This window comes from Odontesthes bonariensis, chromosome 2 (assembly GCF_027942865.1).
Source record: "Odontesthes bonariensis isolate fOdoBon6 chromosome 2, fOdoBon6.hap1, whole genome shotgun sequence".
NCBI lineage: Eukaryota > Metazoa > Chordata > Actinopteri > Atheriniformes > Atherinopsidae > Odontesthes > Odontesthes bonariensis.
In genome coordinates, this window is record NC_134507.1 from 8339152 (window position 1) to 8367015 (window position 27864).

General features: G+C 43.1%; 1 protein-coding gene across 1 annotated transcript; it reads right to left on the reverse strand.

The window, feature by feature from the left end:
- Positions 1-4059: 4059 nt before the first annotated feature.
- Positions 4060-27067, reverse strand: smoc2 (SPARC related modular calcium binding 2). The gene is made up of 13 exons (XM_075483738.1): positions 26723-27067; positions 21097-21259; positions 18939-19045; positions 18611-18710; positions 17835-17879; positions 14899-14946; positions 14141-14215; positions 12419-12605; positions 11616-11698; positions 7496-7595; positions 7030-7277; positions 4933-4970; positions 4060-4785 (listed from the first exon to the last, which is right to left on the reverse strand). Exons 1-13 carry the CDS (start codon positions 26795-26797, stop codon positions 4762-4764), a joined length of 1293 nt encoding a protein of 430 aa, XP_075339853.1. The 5' UTR covers positions 26798-27067; the 3' UTR covers positions 4060-4761.
- Between the last annotated feature and the right edge of the window lie 797 nt (positions 27068-27864).

Sequence of the window (27864 nt, forward strand, 5' to 3'; positions counted from 1 at the left end):
AGGGTCATGTGCATAATCTCCACCTTGGTTCTTGCCTAAGCAGTGAAAGGATCTGAGTAATTCAGGGCAAACACATCACATCATCACATTTGTAATTTTCACGTTACATTTTACTGCTTCACCTGTGTAGAAACATCATTTTGTAGGTTCTTTCTTTTTTTTAAGGGAGGCTGTGGCGGTAATCTGTTGGCAACTCAGACACCAAAAGTTGGTGGCATTCCTCCGGAACATCCACCTGGATGCCAAAATGACCTCTAGTTTTTCACCTTTGACATCTCTGGTACTCGAGTCCCACCACCTGAACACTGCGTGGTCCCCCAGTGTTCACCAGATGTTTGGATAGACTACCTGCTTCTAAAAACATGGGAGACATGACAGGGCAGGTCACTGGAGAGAGGGCAAAACAAAGACTCAGATTTCACAGACCCTCTATCAATCAAACATCTTAGAGGCACAATTGCACACACACACACACACGCACACACACACACATGCAGACAGACACAGGAATCCCACCGGCTTCAAAGGGAGATGTGTGAGGGATTTTTCCTCGCTTCTGAACAAGGCCTTGTTGTAGATCAGCAGCACTGTTTATTGTCCTTTGTTGCTACTTGGCACAACCTGAGGATGTTACCAGAACTGCTGTGCATTTATTGGATTATATTGTGGAATTAATGCATCACAGAGATGATGCTGCAGAAAATCAATCTTCTGTTTGCCATTTTTACAAAGTAATACTTTAGACTGCACAACAAGCAGGGGCAAGATCTGCTACATTCCCAAACATGGATGACAGCATGACAAATGAACTTGCTTACTGTTGTGTTTTACCAAATGCTGCCGTGCCTGCCTTGTATACAGCATGTTGATGAAGTGACCAGAAAGATTAATGGTCATTGTTCTGGTGTGCAGAGCAGTGGAGAGGCTCTTGTGTTCTCCTTGGCGAGTGTGTAAAAGTCCCGAGTGGGTCTGTCATGTGCCACAATCCTTCTACGATTAACAACGGTGTCGATTCTAGTTTCCATGTGGTGTACTGAACATCTCCGTGGTTTGCTTTGGAAGACCTGTCTGCTCAAATCTACTTATCAGTCTGTGCTTGCATATGGAAGTGTGTTTTCTTCTTCACCACCTTTGCCGCCCTGTCTTCCCCACACACACCCATCCACCACCCGCCTTGCCTTGGCCGTGCACCTGTCTGGTGCAGGCAGCTGTGGGTGGGCGGGTCTTGGCTGTCAGAGGAACATTCCAGAGGAGAAGTCACCCCGTTAATCCCTTGGGTTTAGGCCCGACAGCCCCCCACCTCCCCCCTACTCTCCCTCCAACCTTCACTACCTCCAGTGCCCATCATTGCCTCCCCCCTCTCACTCTCCCACCGTTGGCCCATCCACATGGCTCTCCCTCTCAGCCCTGGTCAAGCTCAAATGGGATACTGCTATGTCAAAGGTGGACACTGTGAGAATGAGATTAAAGGACGAGTACCCCCCACATTCTTACCCACCCTCCAGCTCCCAGGCCCAGAGGTTTTAATCCCCCCAAATATTCAAGAATGAAAGCAAGGCTTATTGTGGAAGAAAAAGGTCTGTGAGGATACAGAAAATATGTCTTTTATTTCTGCTATTATTACTCATTTGAATTCAGTAAGTCACATGTTAAATTCATATATTCCGAAATCTACTTTCTGTCTCTTTGGAAAATGTGCATATGTGTACAGTTAGAGGGTGTTTGTATATGTGGAGGCCGCTCACACATACAGTACTCTGTCTTTTGTCTACTGGGAGTTTCACTCCTCTAATTGCCCATATCACTCTCTGAGTATCACAGTTTTTTTCTGCCTTTTGCCTATCAAACAAGAGTCTCTTTATCACCGCGGGAAATTCTGATGTCAGGCCAGATCCCGAACTTGGCAGCCACCCCGTTCAGCTGGAACACATAAGTGAGAGAAGCTTCACAATTCACCCCACGAGTGCCGAAGATGATGTTCCCCTCGCTTTCCCCTTGATACTGCAGACACTCTATCTCAAGCAGAACATTTTATCTTGCGTGGTTGGCTGTTTGGCAGGGATGAGTAATGCTGTATGTGTCCATCTTAAGTGAGGAAGCAGCAGCACAGACAACAGCAGCAGTTATGTTAGATGCACTGACGAGGATAATACCAGCTGAATGGAATTCTACAGATTGGAAGAAGCAGAATGTCCATTACATCTCATGATTTTTGGCTGTCTGGACAAAGGCTTTTTATTTTGATGATCAATAACTCTAATTGTACACAGCTTATAGCTGTACATTCTGTTCCATAAACTGATGTAACATACCCACACACATCTATTAAATCTGAAGTTGCTGCTTGTGGTAGTAACAAATGAAATCATTTGGAAGGGAGATAAAGTTTATGAAAAGGTCCCTTGTATGAGTGGACCGAGCCGCGTACAACACTGCTTGTTTTTCTTTTGCACTCTGGCCATTAACAAGTCACACCTCCTTCAGCAATCCATTTTCTTGGGTGTAATGTCTTACTGTGTTCTGTGGTGCTCACTGGACCGCTCGGGTGTTTGGGCCACACCAGGGGAAGCGGTGGGAGAGAGGGTCCCAGGGTGCAGGCTGTCCTCGAGCTATTTACCCACAGACCAGAGCCCCTCCAAAGGCCAGGGGGAAGCGCTGATGGGCCAAAGGCTATTAAAGCCCTGATGGCTTTTGACAGTAATTTCTTCATGAGTCCACAGCCTGCAGGGCCTGCCAGCGGTGAGATCGGGTGCCTGATTTTGCCCATTAAAACACACAAACTGTGCCCACAAACCGTGCTCAATGGTATCTCTGTGCTCAGGGAGTGTGTTTATGCATATGTGAATGAGAGAAGTGAGGAAGCAGGCCTAAGGAGCAGGAGAGGGGGGAGGCCTCGCCAATCGTGAGAAGATCACGGTAAGCGGGCCAAAAGTTTTGGATGGGTTTCTTGAGCTACTCCATCAGTTCAGGCAAGAGTCCAAGCCATCAGGGGAACATATTCTGGAAACCATGTGTTGACATCCAGCCAAATCATAAAAGGTGTTTACGTGCACCTCAGCCCAGGGGAGTAGGAGTCACTCGTGACAAGGTTTTAGCACTGTGTTGGATGGAGGTTGGAGCCTCGGCAGCAGTCAGTGGATTTGCTGCAGATTAAGCTGCAGGTTGATGAGTTTGCTGAATGTGCTGCTCCACCTGTAACTCGATCAACAGCATCAGCAGATTACATGGCTGTTTGGGAAAAGCAAATGTTGTTCTGGACACAGTGCTAATGTCACCTTCAGTTGAACGGGAACATGGGTGCAAATTAGGGTTTCTGCAAAAATATGGAGCTGTGTTGTGACATAAGCAAAGATCTATACATTAGCTGGAGCCAGTCTCAGCCGATGTTGGTCAAGACATTCAGAAGTCAACCTGTGCTGTGGACGTAGGTTATGCTTAAAAAGGCCATAGGTCATCCGTTGCTAATCCACCTTCAGTAATGATCTCTCCTCTGTGTTCCCCTGGGGTGTTAAAACCAGACCATTGAGCTGGATTAGGAGACTGATGTGTTAATCATAAATTAGAGGCTAAGGTCTAGTGAGCAGGTCAGTCTGAGGTCAGTCCCTCAACCCTATAGAGGACTATACGTGTGAAAAGCCATGGCTTACCACTTAGCAGCCCCAGCATAATCAGGCAGGAACAATGTACAGTAGTGTGATGTGTCATGGCTAGTCTGAGCTGCGTGTTGTTCCTCAACAAAGAATCTATTCAGACCTTGCAGACTTTTCAAGTTTACATCTACCATATACATGTAAGTATACCTTATGCAAATACACTTGTTCATACTCACATGCACGGGCTCACATAACACCCCTTTAATGAGCACCCGGGCAACACATTGCATAAATTGGTCGATCTAAATGTCTTTAGTACATGAGAGAAATCTCTGACGAGATCAGAAATAAGTGCCATCCGTTTTTTCCAATTCAAAATTACTGCCTCGGGGGAATTGGCAAACTGTCTTGAAATGGGATGAAACACGACCTCTGCTATGTATGACTAATACTTGGCTCTGACAGGATGTGTCAACAAGTTGTTTTATTGAAGGAACAGCAAGAAAACACAAACGACGAAGACATTACAAGATTTATATAACAAGTTAAATTACAAAAGACTAATAGGAGATAAACAACGGAATTTGACGACCTACTCTTCCTTCTTTGACACATTAGGCAAGAGAAAAACATGTATAAAAGAGTTCTTTATTTCTAATAAAGAGGAATATACTGTATGTGAACACAGGACATTTTTATGATGTACTGTATGTTTAATACATTCTTGCAAACTGCTTTTACAAAACACAAAAAAGGATCCAATAGGTCAGTACATAAAAGATGGTATAGTCTAAGTTATTGTAGCTGTGCAGCAAACTATACATATATCTGCCTTAATATCATCAACATGGGGAGAAAACTAAACTGCGGCAAGGGGCACTAAATGTAGCATCAAACATGAAAACTTGTACAACTTTGAAAAGTACACTTTTTAGACACGCAAAGGACACATACATTGTATGTGTTAATTTTTTTTTGTTTGTCAGGACATAAAAAGCTAACTACATCATTCACAGATTCAGCAGTCTGTTTAAATACCTTATTTCTACAAAGTGAATTTACATCTTTTTTTTTTTCTAAAGTACAAAGTGCAAATACTATGGTTTCCATTATTGCCGATTGGTGAGGGCGGATTCTCTGTGCGAGAGGGGAAATCCCTGTTGTTGGTTTAGCCTTGCTTCTTCGGTGGATTCTGAAGAGAAAAAAATAAAAATGGCATCGTTACGGTTAGACAAGTTTTTGATAAACGCAAGAGATGAAATGTTGCAATTAGAAAAGACATGCCACCAATGTTTTGTGCAGCCGTATTACCCACTGATGGGAGGTGTGCTTTACTTACTAGTTTACTGGAAGGTACACCATCCCCTGGTCTAGCTGCTGCAAGACAAAAAGTGATGTTAACAACCTGAAACAGAACTCAGATTCCAGTCGCTAATGTGCCTTCAAAAAGGCTGATAATAAACGAATCCTTCAGTTGGTACAATTTCTCCATTGCTGAAACATTTGTCATTGTACTTACTAATTATTTTCCAAACAGTGTATCCTTGATTTCAAACAGATGTAGACCATTTTTAGCCAGACTGGAGGGAATTGTATTGTAATTTGACAGACTGATTTTAAATCAGTCATTCCAGCTACTTGTATAAAACTGAAAAACATTCAAATTGGACGTTACTATTTGTTTAATATTCATGTACTTGATGTCATGTTAATCCAATGCTGACTGATTCTATAAAGACTGTTTACAACATGAAGGATTCTGTCCAAGCTTGTTAGGTGAAAAATTTGGACTGTGTTTAACTTTACTGGCAATGACTGCTAAAAGAGGTCCTCTAATCAAAACAACCAAATTGGTTGCTTGTTCATAAAGAGAACAACCCTTTCCTGTTCTTATGACCATATATCTGGGTGTCTGAGTTGTGTTTTGGGCCCAATATGTCTGAAAATATGTAATTTGGCGAGCAGTTAAGAATTGAAGGGTGAAGTTACACTTCACTCTACAAGGCTATGCAGCCCCTTTTCTTTTTTCTTTTTTTTTTAATCTCTGCATAGCTTCAAGTTCAGATGATGCTGCATTCACTGTAACCTTGTGGAAGATACAAGGTGCTATAGGTGGGAGGCTGAAACTTTTTTGATCTTGGTTTTTGCTTTGTTTTCAACATCAAATCTCATCATTAGTTCAAGCTAATCATGCCCCACCAGTACATTCTTCAGTGCTCTATATTCCTGCAAGGAAATCCGAATTGTATCTGTTGTTTCAAAATCAAACAATGGCGACATTTTGCAGATTTAAGCAGCAATTCTTAATGTTAGCCTTTAAAAATCTTATAAAAATATAGAGCAATGGAGCGAGAGAGAAGTCTACAGTTTGTGGAGCCAATATGTGACACAGGAATTACAATGTGTGTTCTCAATGGTGTTATTAACCAGCCAGCGGCCGTTACGTTCTATGGAGCAATTTTAACTACCAAAGCTGTTTCACACATGAGTCACAACAAGACTGAAGCCTACCAGTTGTCAATGATCCATCTCCGGACGAGACAAATATAAGCAATTGAGAATAGAATTGCCAGTCAAGTATTTTTCTATCAGTTTGGTGTGTATGGTCTGAGCTTTCAGGCTATTTACTGTATGCTCTCGAATACCACAACAACATCCTTTAAGGGTTATGAACTACTACAAATGGCAAAAGAGACAGACCCTGAGGAAGAGAGGGGCGGAGAGGAGATGAGTGGGTCACTCCACACCCTAAATGATTCGTTTGAATTAAGGTGTAAATTAATGGATGAAAAAGCACTAGTTGTATTTTCCTTCTCTGTTATTTTGACCAAGGCATATCACGGACATTTCATTACGACCTAAGGAAATTGTGTCAGATGTGAAAAAACGGCATAATATGTCTGCTGTTAGTGCAGAAATCCTTCTAAAGTGTTTATATTAAGAAACCACAAATACCTCTGAGGAAAATAGGGTGTTGGATGATGTCATTACGTGCAACGATTTCAACTCATGGCTTTTAACAATGGTATGTCCAGTTCAGTCATTAACAAGGCACGAAGAAACATTGTCACTTCCTGATTAGGTTTAGGCAATAAAATCACTTGGTTAGGTTTAGAAATTATTTGTGGTTAGAGCCAGATACATTCTTTTACAATGCTATTACCTTAGTGGACACCATTTTGCTACTTGCCTTGGTTAAACATCAAAATAACAACAATAACATATTGTCTCTTTAGGGTTGGGATTAGGCAATAACATTGCTTCCTTAACATTAGAAATCAAAACCACTCGGTTAAGGTAAAAAAAAACATCATGGTTAGGACTAAATCAGATTCTATCAACTATCGCACACTATTGATACACTTTGATAATTGAAAGTGATTTGACATACAGAAGTACAGTTGTATTCTAAACTAGGTTGCACTTTTTAACTTACGCTCTTCCTTAGTCACCCCCAGGCAGCCCATCAGCTCCTGCAGGGACAGCGCCTTGTCGTTGCTGATGTCGCAGTACTCCACAAATTTTTTAACACACTTCTTTGGCTTGGACTTCTTGCGCAGGAAGCGTTTGAAAGGCTTAAGCTCCTTCTTTCCGATGTCCCCGCTGCCATTTTTGTCCAGCTGACTGAAATACCAGTGGACAACCCTCTCCTCCAGGGTGTGACTGGGGTCGGGCTCAGCCATCCTAAAGGTCACGAATCAATTCATCATTTTATCAAAAGATTTTCACTTCCATATGAAATAACACACTGGAGTCCAGTAACTTCTTTTGGAGGACAAAGACTATCTCATTTTATATCATCCACAATAGTAGAGTAGAATGCATTTGTGCCTTTATGGTGAATGACTGACCCCACTGATATGCATAATAAATCATGAGATGAACACTTCCAAATGTCATACCTTCCGGCAGATGCTGGATCTGTGACAGCATGCACCATGTCTGTCGACAGCGCGTCAAGAACACTTGTCAGGAACTCTGTTTTCTTTGCCCCATCACAGCCTGGAAAATGAACCACACATACATGAGTGTGTGACATGTATACAAAACCGGCTAACATGGTCAAATGCCCTGCTAAGAAGAAGAATACGGCCGTGATAGGTGGCCTAATAAATGTTTGGGGAGTGAAGCCACGTAAACGTCAGCGTCGTTTTAACATGAAAGGCACATAAAAACAGCAGAGGAGAGAATAAAAACCAAGACTAGTCGACTTTTACTCGCTCTCATAAAGTATCAGACCTCCCTCATCTGAAGGAGGAAGCAGATACCTGCCAATCATCCTGGAGGCCCCGAGTGGTTTGACAGCTGTAGGCAATGAATTTGTTGCTGAATACTGAGTGTACGGACAAGAGAGTACTAAGAGCATCTGAGACTCCCCAACACAACAAGCGGACTAAATACTGCTCTGACAGACAAAGGTAGTGGTACTTGATTTCATTGAAAGGTTTGCGTCCACACACATCTCAAAACCTGACGTTCATTTTGTGGTGGGGTTGCTAATGGAAATGACTTACACATCAGAGTGATTTAAGTGGTCAGTAAACCTATGAAGTAAAATTCATTTGCGAAAACCTATTAAAAACCAACAGTGAGGCTTTATTACATGTGGAATGACAGGAAAATCCTAAAAGAAAGGACAAAAGTGGTGGAATGACCCTAATGACTGTAATTGTCTGTTAGGCTATATAGTTTTAAGAGTGAGTGAACCAGTGTTGCTTTAAAAGAGCTGAAGGCTATGGAGACCTGAGAGATTCCTGGATTCCAGTCTTCTCTGCTTTCTCACAGACTCTCTTCCCTGTGCTGCTGTGCATGTGGAGAAGAAGAAATTCTCCAGTGGTTGCTGCTCTTTTTATAGCCTAAGCCTGCGGGGCCAGATTCTCCTGTGCCGGAGATAATAGCATGCTTTGCACCTCTCTAACAGGTGGCGACCAGCATCGGTGTAAACACCCAGCCTCCACTCAACCTTTCAGAGTTTTAGCAGCCAGCGCTGTGCCGATGGTTCAAACATTCACATGTTCAAACTCTTCCACTGTCACATGCGGAACAGACTTGCACTTAAGTTTTAGTAGGGCCTCCGTATCCCGAGCCCAGTAAAATATCCGACCCACCTGTTAATAGCCAAACTGGTGCCTTGCAGAGGCTCTTGTGGTGAATTAGTCTAGACAGCCACACAAATTCACCCACAGAAGGAAAAGTGTTTTTATCTTTCTTCTTACTGAAAAGAGATTTGTGGGATGCTGTTGGACTTGTTTGAGGCTTAGTGTTTTTCATGGAGAGCACCCGTCCACTCCGTAATGCCGCAAGAATCTGAGCGTGTCTGCAGTTCATTCAAATAGGAAGCCATCAGGTAATGCTTCAGTCCCTTCTTGGTGGTTTTTCTTGTGGGGGAGGGACAAATCGACCTCTGTCTGTCTGGACACTGTTTAACTGCGGGGCAGGACACAAATGTGCCTGCTGTCATTCTTGGGAAATTGAGTTTGGCCATTTTCCATTTTGTTCAAGGCTGCAGTAGCAAATGCCTGCTGTCACGTCCCATAATGAATATAATCATGTAATACCAAAGTTTGACAGATGCAGGATGGAATCAAGTTGAGAAAGCCTTAAATGAAAAACTAAGAGCAGAACTACTCACAGGCTTCGCACGTCTGTGAAAAGTTGGCCAGTAAGTGCATGTTTGCATGAGTGTACCTGTGTGTTACTGTCAATAAGAAGCAGTGTTTTTCGATGGAGCCACATGGGGCACAGTCCTGTCAGCACTCAAAGCCGCCGCTCCAAACGCCTGCCTCAATGCTACCCCAGGCTCCTGCTCTGAGGAGAGAGCAAGCCAACTTCTCAGCTTTCTTTTCCTACCCCTTCCATGGCAAGTTGCTCCACTCTCGCATCTCGCCTCATAAACCTCTCAACACCAGTGCTTCAACTGTAAATGGGCTGCAGCAACGTGAAGGCAGCATTTATAATGATCCAGGGTTGGTTTGTACTGTGACAGGGTTTACAGTCGCTGACACAATTGCTCATGAAGAAAACAAAATGCAATGCATTTTTTCAAAATTGAGGCTTATTTTATTGTTGGAAATTTGGCTGAGATGGTGCTGCTTTAGGATGAAGTTCATGTATGTGTGCGTTTGTGTACTTTGACTGTATGACTACATAAATATATTGTATTTTTGTTGTTCTCTCACTTCACTCTGGAGGTGTTTAGCTCTTTCACTCTCAAAACAGAAATATGTTTTTTTTCCATTTCCACCTATGTCAGTGGAGAGCACAGATGAGAGACATTTGTTTGTTTTACGAGCATTTACCTGCGACTGTATGTCCGTTTGTTCTCCATAAAGAGCAACAGAGCCCCTGATGCCTGAGCAGAGACAGAGTGCTGTTCTGCTGCTGAATGCAGCACCTGCGCGCAGAGAGCACAGCTCTGTCCTGGCACACTGTTAAATAAACAGTCGCGGATGGGACAAGAACAGTGGCAGGTCTGTTCATAGGTTACTGAATTATTAACATGTTTACCAAACCACCAAAAAAACAGCAAATTTGCCAAGAAACATTCAGGTTTAAATGGCGATTTGGTTGTAGGCAGCAGCTACTCTGATTCACCTACCTTTGGTTTTACAAACACAAAAAGTCATACATTTATGGGATTAAAAACAAAGGTGAATACACTGCATGCACCGCATTGTAAAGCTAGGTCAGACCAAGGCAATGAAGAGAAAAGTGGATGAAATGTGAAACTGGAGGCAGCTCAAATCAAGAATTTGGAACATATAGGCTTAAAAATCCTTTTAATTAGGGCGAGAAGCAGGGAAGATGTTGGAGCTCTATTGTGTCACTTCTTCTAGGACTTAGCTGATCTTGATTCTAATATGTCAATCACTTTATATTTTACAAGCAAAGACAAGTATTTAGCTTTTGAATGTTTAGAACAGGGTTCAGGTATGGTAAGCAAAGAGTATGCTGTGATATCTACGGTCTTACTGTATTTAGTATTGTCTGTACAGCCTTTTCTAGCCTTCCTTTCCATTTTAAATTTTTCAAAATGTTTATATCACAAACCCTTAGTTTTGCACATTTTATGCAAGTAAACGAGTAAACACTATATTTCCCAGTTTTGAAATAACCTCATTGCTATGACTGAACATCTTCGTTGGCCTTAAAAAATGACAGTTGAGCGCTTTAACATCTGACACCACATGCTGGTATAACAGTATAGCAGTTGGTTTTTGTTAAATTAACCAAAGTCAAGGTTTAATGGTGGACATTGAGTCTAATGAATTCATGATCCATCGAACCACCTTGACCTTACACTTTTTGTCACTTAAATTGGCATACAGTTGTTTTATGGGCATTTGCTGAAATGGGTGATTCGGTTGTTTTCTGTGAAGTTTGAACTCTGTTAAAGCAGCTTTTTATACCAGATCAAATACTCTATTGCTTTATTATTTCTCAAAAGCTGCCTTTAACGTGACGATGCAGGATAATCTAATCTGTCCTAGCACCTTCAGTTTGTAATGTTTGGATTTGAGGGGTCAAATTCTAACCCGTGAATACCCTCTTAACAGAGTCTCACCTGTAACTAAGCTCACTCCATGATTTCCACCCCCAAACTGATCTTCTGCCCTCAATTCAGTTATCTACACTGCAATCAGTCTTAGTATCACCACCTGTCTCTGGCATCCTATTATCTAGTATCTTCACTCCACCTCCCTGCTGTTTCTCCTCTGTGCTTTCATTCCACTATCCTTCATCTCCAGTGTCAGTTGAAGATTAATCCTCCCCCAATCTGTCTCTGTCTCCTTGCTTATTGACCAGTGAAGGGCAGTATCTGGCAATCCTCAACTTTTTATCAAGCATTTCCTCGACCATCAGTGCTAATGATGTCTACACACACACAAAAACAGATGCACACATGCTCAATGTTATCACAACCTTGGAAGCGTGGCAGCAGTTGGAGGCCAATTGCTGAAGAACTTCACCATGTGCACTGAACAAGGAAGAAAAACAGAGACCACTTTTTGGGACACCTACCTTGGAGATATCTGCTTCTATAATGGTCCTTTGGTTTAGTTGGATGGGCCCTGGCATTGCCATCGCATTTTGGTTGTTCATACCTGTGACAGTAATTAAACCACATAAAAAATGTAAATAATCACATGTAAAATGGGTGAAAGGGAACACTCAAACTGTCCTGGTAAAGTCAGAGGAATCCTATGTTTTCCAGTATCCCCTTACAGTCAAATCTTCGGGAATTAAATAATTGTTTTGTGGCAAACCAGGGGCTGTGAAACACATCCAAAAAGAGGGGAAGGATCTGAAGCTAGTATGAGGAGAGAACGGGGAGGGATGGTGAGAAAGAGAGAGATGAGGAGTAGGGGACACAGGGAAGCTTTCACATCGGTCCCGATTGCTGCTGTGGGACTGGGCCAAAATTTGGCTTGAGACAAGAAGGGAAATCCACACTTCCTTATGTGTGCTAATGTGCTGCCTGGCACCCTGCCCGGACCCTTGTTGATATGATACTCTGCAATGTTGCTCAATAAGAGTGTACCAGTGCCCCAATCTGCCAGCCTGACTGGCCTCTGACCTGCTGCTTTCCAGAGCGCCGAATAGCTCGTTGCCATCAGATGTGTCAAACTCATTTTAATCCAGTGACAGTTGGTAAATCTGTGGCAGTTTCATCTTAATTTTCTCGAAATTTGAAGGACTATTACTCACCTGCTTTGTGTGACAACTTTTCAGTGTTAGTCTCGCAGAGCAGAACAATCAATTGCAAGAATCTATGGGGATTGTGTGACTAATTGCCATAGATAAAGCGGTTAATTGATGCTCACCTGGTTGAAGTCCCCGGTATGGGTCTTCCGGTATCCACTAGCACACACCAGCAGTAGCCAGTGGAGGGGTGACATTGGACTGGTTTGTAGAGTCCTCCCATGGCACAGTCCGGTACAAAAACGGCATCATTCTTCGGCTGCCTTGCCTCATCCAGGGCAGATTGCCGCTCCTGGTCACAAGACGAGGCTGGAAAGAGGGATATGGGGTTATGCATCAGTTAAGAAATTTGCCCATCAAGTCGACATTCACTCTGGTGGTCTCAGTTGAATGCTTTGCGCACTCGATGCAAACAAAGGGCTGTGTTTAAAGTTGAGTTTGGAGTCACTCCTAATCAGATCTGGCGAACATATTTGGATTTATACAACATTCAATGAGACGGAAAAGATTTGTATTCAAAACCAAAATACAAGCAGCTGCACTCTCATCACCCTCATTATGTTACACTTGCTGCAAATCCCTGAGGAAGAGGTGAAAGACAAAGGGGTGGAGGATGAGTGCTTGGCGACAGTGTGTGTAGACTGCTATATCAGCCCCCCATGGCACTGTTTACGGACATTAACAGGCTAATGACTAAGTACAGCTCCCTAAGCTCCCAGTTACGTAAATATTTGGACACTCCACTGCCCTTTGTGGATGTGTGTGACAGAGAAAGAAACAGACATGACAAAGGCAGAGCAGTGGTCAGTTACCCTTCAGTTTCGCAAACCCCCACACTGACACACAATACTGCAAGATACAGTTAAGTATCCAGAAATGAAATGTTTACATGTTCAAAATTCCCAGGAAGAATACAATTTTTCATGATTCTGGCTCTTTATCGATACATACAGAGAATGCAGTGATCTTGATGGGAGAGATGGGACTCTGCAGAGCCTCAGCAGGATCTAATCAGACTTTTTTTCAGTGCAGCACCCTCCCTCTCAGCCGTGCTGCTCTCCAACTGAGATAAGAGCATTAAACTAAGGAATGGAAGAGGGGCTCTTCTGGCTATGAAGGCTTTCATTGGCAAGCCTTCCCTCTCTGAAGCGCTCGCCTCAGGGCTCGGAAGCTCATGCAGGATTATGGATATTTCTTTTTTCTCTTTGTTTATTTTCATTAGAGGTCTTTACCCACACAAAAGAGACCAAATGAAATGCCTGCCCGCTTTCTAAACCGACTTTCTTCGCTCCACTTCCTCCGTATGGGTTCTCTTTGTTTGGGCGGGAGTTTTTTCCTGTTCACCCCAATACCCCAAAGAACATATGGTAATCAAAACCATCAATGCTGCATTTCTCAGGCTTTTTATTGGTTGTAAATTATGATAATGAGATTCACATACAAACACACACACACACACCCGCACTGAGGGTTCTCATCCCAGCCTAAAATACACAAAGCAACAAAATTCCCCAAGAGCAAAGAAGTTAACTGATACAAAGATAAACATGCACGTGTGTCAAGGGAAGAAAAAGAGAAGAATGGAAGTTTCTGTGTTTGTGCCATGTGCTGATAATTACAGATATGCAATGCAAGGAACCACAGAGAAACAGATCCTCAAAGCCTAGCGCACTCCAACACCAAGATGTATTGGTTTCACAACCCACCATCTGTCCTTAAAAGACAGGAACAGCCCCAAACCACGATTGCTCACACGAGCAAGAAGAACAGAGAGTGTGCTTTCAGTTGAGGTTTGCGAACACCCGATCGCCATCGTTAAAGAAAGAGCGGTCTTGGAAACTCACATGGTGCTCTGGTTCTATTGTTCTGACGGCTGCGAACCTGCTCTGTCCACAGACTGGGGTACCGGGAAGGGGTGACTGAAACAAATCACAAAGACAGCTTTATTAGCGTCAAGCCAAAACACACACGTATGCAATCTGAGCCAAACCAGGAAGTTCCAAAACTCACAGTCACACATCAAGGTTATGCTATCTAAAACTGCTGGGGTGGATGTGGAAAGTAAATTGCTTATGACAGCTGTCACCGGAGACATAAAACAAAGTGACAAAGTGTACATAGACTACAATCTATCAAAAGATCAAGCTGATGTGCAATCAAAATATTGTAAAATGATGACTGTGATAAAATGTAACAGCTTTTTGATTCCAGTAATGGATTACCCTTGTTTCTGTAATATTATATCACCATTTTCACTGCTATTTGGAGATTTATGGATATGAACATAGCAATACAATACATATAAAAATACTCCTAGTGCTACTTTAATGCTAGGTGTCATGATACTGTATGATGGCCAGTAATTAATAGTGACTTAGTGGCTGTCAAACAACTTTATTAGCATTTTATACCATCCACCCTTTGTGAGACCTCAGATGAATTTTTTACAATTTCCACCGTTTGCTTTTTTCTTCTTTTTTTTTTAAGTTGTCTTGCTGTAACTGCATTGTATCAAGACTCCTTCCCCCTGAAGCATTTCAGGAAACACAGGCCCAGAATCAAACATTTTTTTCTACTCACAGTCTGATGAATGAATACTCACCGTCGTCATCTGTTGCAGTCTGTGAATCCACCACTAGGCCAGTCTCATCTGCATTTAGAATGGAGAATATTTGCAAGGAGACTACAATTACAAGAGTTAGCTAGATTAGAGGTCATCACTAAACTGTGTGAGATTTTGCACATTGCCCGGTCAAGAAGGATGGAGGCAGAAGGAGAGGAGAGAAAAATGATAAAAAGAGGTTGTGCTGTAAAGAGGTGACTTGGAAAGACTGAGGAGGGAGAAGAGAAAAAACAGAGGTAGTGGTCACATAATCCTGTGGTTTCACTTCATGCAAGGGGAGGTTTTTATGCTAAAGAGGGTAGACTGAGGTCTGTTATCATAAATTAGGAAAGAGGTAGGACCAGTCGTTCTTGACGTTTTCTCTCCATCCGTTCATTGGGCTATGACAGCTGTGTAAAAGTGAGATGGACCAATTAACAGTGTGAGATTTGAGTATGTTTGTATGGTTTCTGTTTGTTTAATATGTGGTAGGAGAGAGACAGGGAAGGAGGTAGTTAACCGCTCAGGGTAAAACCACGGCAGTAGGTGTGGTTAACCTCTGGCTGGGTCACTCCATCTGCTCACAGTACAGCTTCGTTACTTTCTGATGAGTGGCTCCACAAACAGCGATTTAACGTGAAACTTTCTTTACCAATGGATTTCCATTGAAAATCAAGAGTTTACATTAAATGCAAGTTTGCTTTGCCAGCCATTCATTTTCTCATGCTTGTTTGGTGGATTACAATGCATACAGTCAGCGTGACTGACTGGGGGAGACATGTTATTACTCTGCTCAATGCAAGGATGGAAATGCCATTTCAAAAAGTGCATTTATGATTTGGATTTATGATAAACCACTAATGACCTATCTTTACTTTGTGGCCTTTTACATGACTGTAACACCTCTTTCAGCATCTGCCAGGAAACCCGCGTGCTATTTGTGGTCATACGGCATTAGTTTTACTGCTGTTTGTCAGTCGTCAGCTGCACATAATTCCAGAATGTGAACGAATTTGTCAAGTGAAGCAACTGAAATGTATTTACAGAAAATGCGTTTGGTGTTTAACTGCCTAAAAGTGTTAAAAAGAAGTGCAGGAAAGGCTCAGTGGAATACTTAGGTACTGATGGGCTTCAGTCGATCCAAAATATTGATGCAATCCCTGCTATTTTCAGTGCTGGCACACCACAAACCTACAGTTTATTCTGCTTTTCACCACCCTGTTTATCCAACCAGCTCAGATTGAACCGCAACCCACCCCTTCACCTCTCCTCCCCCTCCCTTTCTCCCTCTCCCACCACTTCTCCTCCTCTCTCAAATTTTGTATTCCCACTTGATGTATGTGTAATGACTTGGCCGAGCTCAGACAGACAGTATAGCCACGACTGTTTACAGAAAGAGAGGAGCAGACCTAAATGTCACACTGACAGGAATAACCCATGTGACAAACACGAGAGGATGTATGTGCACTTTCTCTCTCTCATGCAAACACAAACACACATGCACAATCACATAAGGAATCAATCTGAATAAACCCAAATTACACTCTTTGTGAGCTTTCAAATCACATCAGTTAAACAAATCGAGCAAGATATACAATTTTTGGAGTGGAGTCAGATGGAATCTTAGTGGTTCTAACTCTGGAAGAGGGCAGATGTTTGATGAGAGACAGACTGGAAGATAAAGTGTGGACATTTCTTTGTATTTTATGACACTGTTGCTGAAAAAGAACAAAGATTGAGGAAGATAATGTTAGACAAGATCAATTTATGAGTCAATATTCCATCGTGGCCAGACAGCCTGGTAAAGACAACGAGCATTTATAGGCACTGCTGCTGCGAGCAGCAATGCTTACCACAGACACTGTCCTTTAACTTGTTACTGACGAACAGACTGCTTTTATATCAGCCTTCAGGCTGCTCACACACTTCCTTGAATTGACAAAATATTACAGAGGCAAGCCTTGACAGGTGACCCATCTGGCATGACGCTGACACAGATGCAGGCAAACAGACAGACACAAAAGCATTCATATACACACTGATATACATGGAGGCTTTGACAGATGCACATAATGCACGTGGGCAAACATGAAAGCAAACATGCATTACTCTTGCAAAACCAAGTCTACTCTGGCAGGCTGGATCCATTGTGATTTGTAGTATGGGAGGAAAAAAACTACTCATTTGCTTTTTTTGGTCAAATGATCACAATTCCGAAAAGTGTCCTTCCACTTTGAGTTCTTTGGCTGGCTCCTTTCTATTGGCTGCATAGCAGCATTCATAACAGTGTGCAGTGGTCAAAATTTGATTTTGGTATGAGCCTACAGATGTTTATTGTCAAATATAATCATGCCACTACACTAGCAATTTTAGGTTTCAAGCCTATCTCATGGTAGAACATATAATTGTTGGGGCACACCGCAAAAAACATTGCAGTTTCACATAAAGACTGAAAGAAAGAACCGTAAATATGTTTCCACTCTAATTTCCTTTTACCTACACGAAGATTAAGCTTAGGTGATGATGCTCAACGTACACATGATTTGGTTGCTCATGAAGAGGAGAAGAAATCGATGTTGGCTGCCTCTCATACAAGAGACTACAGGGTGGAGAACCATCCAACACAATGTATTCTCTTCTTTTAATTTTCTACTTTGCTCTCACTCTTGTAGGGTTAGGATTTGAAAAACAGAAATGTCTATACACTCACACACTTTGGCATTGCCATTATGATCATGTGAGGTGGGCCCTCTCCAACACCAACATTTTCAATCCTGATTTGCAACCATACTTCATTTTTGGACATGTGGACAACATATCCATTATATCCAAGTTTTTTTTGTGAGACTAGGGCTGGACTTCAACTGATCAAAACATGCATTGACAAGGAGTAAATGTGCTGTTGAGATTTCGTTTGCCACAAATTAAAGTCTCACCTGCTTTACTGGGCTCTCTGGTGGTCACTCTCTCTTGTTTTGATCCTGAAAAGCAAGAGACTTGAATGATTAAAAAAATGAATTAAAAATCACTGCCACACACGCATTTTCAGTTGTGACAAATTAAAACAAAATTAGATGACTTCAGCACGCAACAATTTTGCCTCCGTTTGTCCAAGCTGCCGGACATAACGAACAACTGGGCCACAACAAACCTTTTCTCTCTCTTTATTCGAAATTGTTTGTAATTCACAGCATTTGCAATGGCAATTACAGCACAAATGTTGCTGCTGCTCCAACTACTGCTACTTCTTAAGCCCTTTCACGATTATGTCAGCAGCAGCCTCTCAGGCAGCCACAAGGAGATGTACAGGCAGGACATGTGGCACTGGTTAGTTGATTGTATGGTAAACGCTATCCTCTAAGAACACTTACATTCCTTACAGTTAAACTTTGCTCAACTCTGCAGCATGGATTTTCTACTCGGCTTGTTTACACCGCAGCCCCATGCCTTGAGCTATGCTCAGTCCTCGGGCAGCCCTCAAACCCTGCAGCCACAAGTCCAGTCACAGACCACTTTCCCAGAGGAGTTAAGATTACATTCCCTTCCCCCCAGGCCTTGCTTTGATGTAATGAATTTGATTTATCATCGCTGCTGCACAAAATCATTGAACCCCAATGTCACACATATCAAGCTTATTGCAAAATAAGTAAGGCAGTGAACTATGAATATGGTCTGTTTAAAAGTCGCATTTTAAGATTCAGAGTTGGCCCACCTTGACATCGAGGTTTTTTATTGGCCACCGCCGAGCCGCTGATGGGTCGACCGTTGGGGGTGACACACCAGCAGTATCCAGTGTAGCTGTGGCACTGAACCTGCGATCAACAGCAGCACACGAACAGAAAGTCAGCTCAAGCTAAAGCAGGGAGGGCATCTTTAAAGATGAAGGAACTGGAAAAACACTAACATTTCAGATTTGAGTGGGAGAAAGGGGCAATTCTAGCAAAATGCTCAAAGAAAGAGTTTATGGCTGTGGTCTTCTGGATCAAATGCCCTTTTCTTTAATTCAAAACAAACATTATTCATGTCATGTTTTATGTTACCTCACTGTATGTGCCATCAGGGTTGCACACAGGCACAAAGACCTGTGGGAAGAGCCTCTTGGCTTGTTGCTCTGTGTACTTCTTCTCTGCTACACATCTGGATGTATCTGAGGAGCACCACAAATCACCAAAATCACTAGACATCAAAGAGACCCATGATTCAACCCACAACTAAGTTATTTTCTTATGCTCCACAACTATGAAACCAACATGCTTAAAAGTCAGAGAAAGATGTTGAACCTCTACTCGCAGCTGATGAAGAATCAGAAAAATGTAGATAGGAAAGAAGGAGAGTTTGGTGGGAAGCAAATCAAGATATTTCGGAAGCTGCAGATACTCGTGTGGCTGGGAATAGAACCAACAACCCCAGCCTTATTAGGAGTGAACCCAGCAAGCCTGCACAGAGCCTGGTGCTAAAGCCATTACTGAGTGAGGCAGCTTACTCTGCTTCTGTAGAATATTCCAGTCACCCAAGAAAAGGGCTGATGCACAAGGAAAACCTGACCCATCCTTAATGTCTGTCTCACTCTCCTCCTAAACCTCCACCATCTGCTTAGTTCAGCCCGAGCTGTCCTCTCAAAGTATTTGTTGATATAAATGTGGGTCAGCAACTCTTCACCTATGTGCACCTCGAGTCTTTTCACATCTCCCAGTCAGAGCCATGCCTCATCCTGTCATTCCACAGGTGCCTCAGCTCACCTGGCCAACAGCACCAGCTGTGCAAACTCTCAAGAATTGTTGAGCTGGGATGAATTTGATGGTAACTTGTGGTGACACATTAGCTGCCACACAGTGCTGGTCTGGAAGGCAGATTCAAATTACATTAAAGCCATGACTCACGCTAAGTTAAAAAACGTGCCCCACTTTGGTCAGCAGGCTGCATGTTGCTGGCATACAGTACAGTGTCCATTAGACACAGGCAATGGAACGGGTACTGGTTTCTTTCAGTCTGGAGGGTGGATGTATGTGCGTGTGTCACTGACATTGGTGAGGAGATGTTCCGGATGGAGCAAACACAGTGAGCTGAGGAGCTCTAAAGTTAGCTGCAGTGGAAAAACCCAAAACCATCGTCCTTCTCTAGGGGGCTCCTACCAAAATGCTGTCTGGAAAAAATGACAGGACACTTGAATCATCTGAGCGCAGTGATAGAAAACAAATGTGGTGCCACTCTCACCATGCTTAAACACAATCCCATCCCTGTGCTTTTTAGGCCAGATGGGCCCTCTGGTTTATTTCTGCAGCTCATTTTCTGTCTTTCTCTCTTTCCATCCACAAGCAGGCGGTGATGGTGGCGATGCTATTGATGCATACAAGACAACTTTCACGGACTCTCGTCCTTTTCAGCTTCCTGGCTGGAATCCTCTATTCGCCGTCCGCCACATCCAGATGTCCACCAAGAGGCATTACCATGGAAACGCAGCACGGGCGCAAAACCGTGCAACGCTTTTCTATCATATGAAAGTTCTTTTTAAGCAAACCTTTTTCCTCGAATTCCCTGAATTAGTGGTCTAATGATGTTATGTGGTAAGAAAGAGCCATTGTCCCCAGTATGCAGAGCGATGAACTGGCAGTATAGAGTTGGTGAGTGGGGTGGGGGCAAGAGGGGTTGGGGCTGAAGCATCGCGGTGTATGGGTTCCTCCTTCCAACATGGACTACAACAATGAAGGAGTCTGTGAGCTGCCTGACCTCTCTGGCTCTCCTTCTTTTACTTTTCATGCCCAGTCATCTGTTTGTCACATATGTAAAGCTTTACATCTTGTACGATGAAAGTGAGACCATCAATTCTTGTCAGGAAATTGCATTTGAAGGTTCTCGCCATTGCATGATAATTTCCCTTCAGAGAGCGGAATGTATTTCAAATCACTGAGGAAGTCGTTGGGACTCCTGACACACCATTTCCACTGAAAACAAAAAATACATACTATTCTCACAGATTTATGATACATCCTTCATCACACAAATGGTGTGAACTCGTGGAACCATCTGGGTAGCAGTGAATTCCCCCTCACCCTCTCTAACGTTGTCAACCCCACTTGTCCTCCCAGCACTCAAAGATTCAATTATGCCGAAATGAATTTAACCCACAAGTTTCTAATCTGACCCCCTTGGCGCATTTGAGAACGTCAGGCGGCGCTGAAGCGTGACTCATGACCTGACCTTTGCATGGCCCCCGGATGACCTCCAGCTGGGGGTCGCGGCACTTGGCTCGGTTGAACTCGCAACGAGATGTGAAAGTCCTGCCGTCCGAGGCGCAGAGGGGCTTGCGAGGAGCTCCGCTGCATTCCATGTTGCACTCCTTATCCTGATCCACCCGCAGGAACTGCAGAAGTGAGAAAGTAGGAGATAAGCAGAGAAAACATTTGCTAAATGAGCCATTTCAGGGAAGCAGTGAGCTCTGCACCAAAAACATTTTAATCTCCACAACTACAGGTGGGAGCTTGGAGGGATTTATGAAGATTAGGAAACGGAACTATATAAAAAGGGTCTGCACCAAAAAAAAGTCAGTGGCAAGACAGGTGTACAAATTGTTTCCCGTTTCACAACTTGCTGTCAGAAGTTAAAGATTAAGTGCAACTTTAGTTCATAAAGACACTAGTAAGCACAGATAAAACACAAAAGCAATGGTCCAATGTCAGCACAAGTCAGGGTGCGGCTATGCTTCGTCTAAAGGCCTGGAGAGGACTTCACTGACACATCCGCTTGTCTTTTTATGTGCCAGCACCTGCACAGGTATTCACCTGGACTCGTTCCTAAAGATGTTTTACTCAGTCATGAGAAGAGAAAGGAAGACAGAGACCTCTGGCTCAATGCATGGGATCACCTGTGTCAATGCCACCATTGTATCTGCCCCCGTGGCATGAAACCCCCTCGCCAGGCCACACAATGGGCCGGCGGAGGTGGTAAGGGGGGGTGACAACAAGCTGTGACTGCTACAATGAATGAAAAGACTGAACGAGTGGTTAAATAAAGTAGATGTCAGTGAGCTTTGTGTGGCTACAGTGTGAGCATTTTCGTAAAGTTTGTGTGATTTATTCACTTTGCTGGAATAATGAACTGAGCAGAGTGGAAAAAAACAAACTCCGCACTCAGGCCAATGCAGGTGCTGTTTTTTAAGCCAGTCATATTCGATGATAATATACCTCTTATCAAGGAAATATTTTTACATAATAAACACGGACATTTGTCTTTCAGTTTGGCTCTTTTGTAAAATGTTTTTCAGCGAACGCACGCATATGCTGGATCTGTCATTGTCAGCTATTGCGGGAATATGTGGGAACTTTCTCGCATTCCCTCGCACACACGTATCCATCCGCGGCACAAACCACAGAACGAAAGCCCTAGTTTAAAAGTTTCTCACGGATGACTAAAAGAAGCAACATGGCAAATTGCAGAAAGAGAAGAAAAGAAAGACGTTCCATGAAGACGGTGGGTTAATTACCAATAAAAAAATTTTAAAAAAAAGAATAAAATTTGTAGTATCTGACATCTTACAAATGAAGTGAGAGATGAGGTTCAGTGGCAGGCCCCCCCCCCCCCTGCGTTCAGACAAGCACGGCTGCAGGGCTGTATGCACCTGGGAGAGGGTTGGCAGGGGCGGTAGAGTTGCCCTAGGCCCGGGGGGGTGGATGGGGGTGGTGGTGGTGGGGGGGTATACGGCCCACTCTGTCAGCCTTGCTCATAAATCTTCCTGTGTGGGGGGGTCTGAGCAGGGAGGCCCGTTGAAACACATCGGAAGAGGAACCACAAAGTTTAGGGGGGGAAGATAAATCTTCTGAACGGAAGTTTTCTAAAAAATGTATTCATATGAATCCGTTCTTATTGGCTTTTAACGTGTGTTTGTTTTTCTTTGAGGGCACAAAACTTCAGAGAGTGACCTCTGATACACATGCACTAATGTGCATCTCATATTCTGTTATTCACACAATGTATTTCTCTTCATACCCCATGCTAGACGATGAAGGTGAGTGTTGAAACTGCAAAGGCAGCAACTGTGACGAAAACTGTTATCTGCCGGTTATTTTTTAAATCAATTCATTCATTTAGATGTGTGGGCCAGTAAAAATGTTTAAATTGAAAAATCTACATCATCAGGCGTGTTAATTAGGAAAACCACGGGTGAAAAAAAGTTGGCAGTTAATCTGTCCTGGCACAACTAAGAGATTCTTCTTTTTAAATCTCAAGTGAGCTGTTTTCAACTGATACCTCATCCATGAAGAAGCTGCCGGGTCATCAATAAATTCCACTTGAGTTGACTGGATGATTTCCCTCCCACCAACTTAACACTTGACCTCAGAAGAATTGCTTGTTATACTTTGATATTCATTGTTGAAATTGGGGCTGTCGCAATATCACATCTTCACTACAATTATCGTGTTCTGCATTCATGATAACACAGTATTATCGCAACATCTGTAGATACTTAAAAAAATTATTTTGCCATCATACCAATTTTTGGTTCCTTTTTTTGGTCATTGAATAACTTTCAAAATAGAAAAAAAAAACTCTCATTTGCGATCAACTTATTCTCATTTTATCACTTGTGGTCAAATCAAAATATCCCAAAAGTCAAATATGTAATACTAACAAGTTATACATTTTTTGTTCTAATATCATGAAAATTTCTACTTCGATCTATCGTAACACCCCTAGTTGAGATATAGTGTTGTACTCTTGTCCTTCTTCAACAGCTACATATGTCTATACCTGCTTCTCATTATGAACTGGTGGTCTAACATCCTACCCCACTTGTTAGTGTCTTAGCTCTAACTGACGGTCTCCTAACGCAATCCCCGTCCCTCTCCTCCTAACCTCAAACACCAGCTTTGACACCCCTTTGCATCCTTCACTCTGTCTCTCACCCACCCCACTCCTTCACATGAGAATTATATTTTTTTTTAGCTAAAACCGCAACCTTCCAAAGCCAGTCAACCATACTGATACTGTCTGTGTGTGTTCAGTCATGCCTGGTTTGGACCAGCCAACAATCGGCACTGCCAATGCTGGTCACCCCAACCCTCACACTACTCCAGCATTATTAGCATCGGTCCCTGCCGGCCAGCAGACTGACAACCCAAACAGAGTCATTGAGCAGCCCAGCATCCTGCTAAATGTTCACTATAAAGCACACAGCAGTGCGCCAAGTTCACCAAACAGCTCCAAGATCGCAGCATGAAAAAACACTGCTATCCATGAAATCAGCCACCCATGAAATCAACCACCCAGATTCACTATCAGACATCCAAGTATTTATTTCAAAAGTCACAATTGGCCAACACTGAAGGGGGACAACAAATAAGACGTGAAAGCCAGCGAGAGGAAGAAGGTTTCGAGACTAATGGTGTGTTGAGGACCTCTTCCTCTTGTGTACACTGAGATCTCTGTGTGTTTGGCCAGTGGTGATGGATGGCTGAGGCTGAGACAGAGTCCTGACACTCCCCTGATGTCTCATTCCAGACTCTCCAAGTTGGCACCATCATCCTGCACTGCAACATGGCAGGGATTGATGGATGGCCTCCACCTCAGCTACACACAGTGAAGGCTTCCACCCTGAATCATCATAAAAGGAGACTCATACAAGACAGAACACATATTGTGGCACAAGTCCATTTATGGCTCAAATCCTTTTCTTGTCTACCTCCAGACAGCTGGCTCTCACTTTCTCTGTTTGGCTCTTTATTTAGCTCTCTTTCCTTTTCAGTGTTTCTTTAGGTTCCTTTGTGTGATCTCTCTTGGAAGATGCTTTCTGCATCTGCTCACAGAACACAAGAGGTTGGCAAAGGAACAAGAGACGGGCGAGAGACGGCGAGACACGTAGAGTGTGAGGGGAAATTTTTTTTCCAAACCAACCAGCACACAAATCAAATCCTATTACCTCCCGCTGGCTCTGCAGTATTGAGGGATTGAATGCAGTACGGAGGAGGCGAGCCTCCAGCAGAGAGCCCATTGTAGGCTGATAGTGGCCTTGTGGGCTAGGAGGCCCCTGCTTCCAGCACCCGGAGAGGCCCCTCACACCACAGCCCTGCAGGGTCAATGGGGGCCCCGACTGAGAGCTGTGGCAAATGTGTTAAATGGCCTTGGCGGGAGTTTCCTGCGTGGATGCAAAAGGATCATTAGTTTCCAACATGGTGGAAAGGGAGAAAAGTGTCAGCCCTTAACTAGCCTGCTAACTCAATCAAAGGAAAAAAAGCGTTTAATTGCTGTGAAAGACGTTAAAAAGAAACAGAGGTTTTGTGAAAGGACATCAATGCTAAAGTGATCGTGAAAAATGGATTCTTTGTGCAGGTGCACACTGACGAAAACATAGGGGCAACTGATCCCATATATCATATTAAATTGCTTGCAGCAAAATTGGAAAAAAAAAGAGGCAGCTAATGTTCTGTGTGCCATCTTCCTTTCACACATCGTTTCATAGTCCCATTTACCGTGGAAAAACTCTGGCTCATGAATAACCCGGGCAAATATCCCATATATTTAACTGCCTATTTAACCTCAAATATGTACAAAATATTACATGCAGACATTTCCTTGAAGCTAGCAACGACCTCTCCTGTGTCACTCAAACAGTAAGCCATTAATCACTCAGAGTTGTGCAAAATAAAGTCCAGTGCTCCATGTGCTTTTCCAATAAAGCGGGTCTAATGAACCACAGTGGAGAAGTATCACACAGATACCACTGCAGCATGCAATGAAATAGAGACATTTCTCATGCTTGCAGTTCTATCGGGAGCATAGTAGACCCAGCATAAACACAGCTGTGCCTCTGTAACCTTTCCATTACCTGCCGGTGGAAAAACACACACACACCTTATCTGTAGATTTGGTGCAAGTAAATGTGTGTATCAATTTAAAAGATCGTTGGCTTGGTGAAACAATTCCTCCTGCATTCCACAACTGCAAAGTGCTTTCAGGGAGAAAGGATCTCCAACCTTTCACCCACAGGTTAACAACTCCTGGACATTTGTTTCCAATTGAATACAAAGTCATCTTACCCCAAACCATAAATAATGGTGCTGGGGAGGTGGCTGTCACATCAACCTCTAAATCAAAGCGGGGAAGCCTCTGACAGAGCACATTCCGCTCACTATTAATCCTTCTTTGGCACTGTACCTGAACTTGATCGTGGCCATGAAATTCTTCTCAAGATGCACCTTCTCTTGCAATTTCATGAAAAAATGGACAGGTTGCTACAGCAAACATTGCCATGTGCTGTCGTGCAGCATGACACTGGCAGTTTAGACTCCGAAAGGCCACTAGAATGACAACAGCAAAGAGGACAGTGGCCGACAAGCTGGCAGACAGCTAATGGCACTACGAGAGAAACGCACAAACAGAACAGTCTGATCCCCACGGGCAAGGCAACAGCTTGCTCTGTAATTTCAAACATACAGAGATGAAGTTTGTATGACTCGAATAAATGTCTCTTCATGATGTTCTTTAGGTTTTAAATCCTGCCAGGTGTAAAAAATTCAAACCACAAAATAATTTTCCTTTGGAAGAAGATTTTCCTAACATAATCTAAACAGTGTTATGGTAGCTTGAAATATATCTTTGTCAATAAGTTTTTTGCAGCACAAAAGTGTTTGCTTATTGGAGGGGGGGGGGGAATCCGACGTCTTGAATGAAAAAGACCTGCTTTGGAATTTCAATTCTGTCGTTAAATCGTGTATATGCGAGCGAGGGATCTTCCCAGTATTACACGTGGAATGATAAAGCATATCCCTCTCTATAAAACCATGCTCCACTCACGGAAAATAATTGTAAATATTCGGCGACTTGTTCATACCGTGATTGCGGAGAACTTCTGAGCGCGTACAGCGCACAGCAGACAGAGGAAGACCAGCAGCGGGCAGACGCGCATCCTGACGCAGAGTGGCAATAAACTCTCCAAATTACGCACGGTCCAAAATTCGCTTTGCTGCGTGGACTTCACCTTAGCCCAAAAAATGTCCTTGGAGAAAGTCGGAAATCGTTTAAATTCCAAACTATTCCTTGTGAAAAATGTGTGTGTTGGAGGGAGAGGACTGCTGGTTTATTTCACTTCGTTTCCTTGGTTTCGTCTGCCAAAGCGTTTGTGTAGACACTCTCCTTATTTCTGGCAGTGCGATAAACCCCCCCGTGTCCCTGACCTTTTCCCCTCCCTCGGTGTCTCTTTTCTGTTTCTTCCTCTCTCAAATACAACTTCTTGTCCCCACACCCCTTTCCCCCACACTTGATTTTGTGGACTAGATCCCTTATCGGATGCAGGCAGTTCTAGAGCCGGTGGGGAGGCAGGTAACAAGGTGAGTGGGACTCCGTCTGCTGCTGGTAGTTCAGGCAAACACGTCACGTATTCTTCTCATTCACTCACCTCCCTGAAAACCACAACACGAATCACTCATTTGTTTCTTCTCTCAAAACATTATGATGATGTTCGATCAGCAGAATGGACAGAGAAAAAAAGAAGAAACAGTCAGCGTTCAACTACTGCTCGAAACCCCTCCACCACCTCACGCATAGCTTCACACACATTCACTTCTATAAGTCAGATTTATGGGGGTTATTTTTTCTAACAAATTCCCCAAAAGCTACACAAATTCCTACAAGTTGACACAATACAAAAATTGCTCGTAAAGAATTTAGTAGTTAGATTTTATCCTAAGAAGAAATAATTTCACATGTGGCCCTTTGATTGATAAAAGTGGCATATTTTAAGCATCACGCTCAAAGGCGAAGAAATGGGAAAACATTTTAAGTGACATGCATCAGTTCAGCGTTTCGTCTTGCTGCCCATCTTTGTAGGATATAAGTTTTTCAAGTCCGTCGCCATCAGAGCCTCCTGCAACCGTACAAACCTACAAACTGCAACTATGGCGCCACCCAACGACAATTGCGAGTAGTTGCAAGTTCTCGTATCGTACTTATCAGATTTAATCACCGAAAATTTCA

What these genes read in the sequence shown, in the direction of transcription:
- smoc2 (XM_075483738.1), bottom strand. Translation starts at nt 26,797, where the DNA reads ATGCGCGTCTGCCCGCTGCTGGTCTTCCTCTGTCTGCTGTGCGCTGTA. An exon ending in TAAAAAACCTCGATGTCAAG is followed by an intron (nt 17,880 to 18,610) that starts GTGGGCCAACTC and finishes CTTGCTTTTCAG; the next exon opens with GATCAAAACAAGAGAGAGTG. An exon ending in ATACCGGGGACTTCAACCAG is followed by an intron (nt 11,699 to 12,418) that starts GTGAGCATCAAT and finishes TTACTGTCACAG; the next exon opens with GTATGAACAACCAAAATGCG.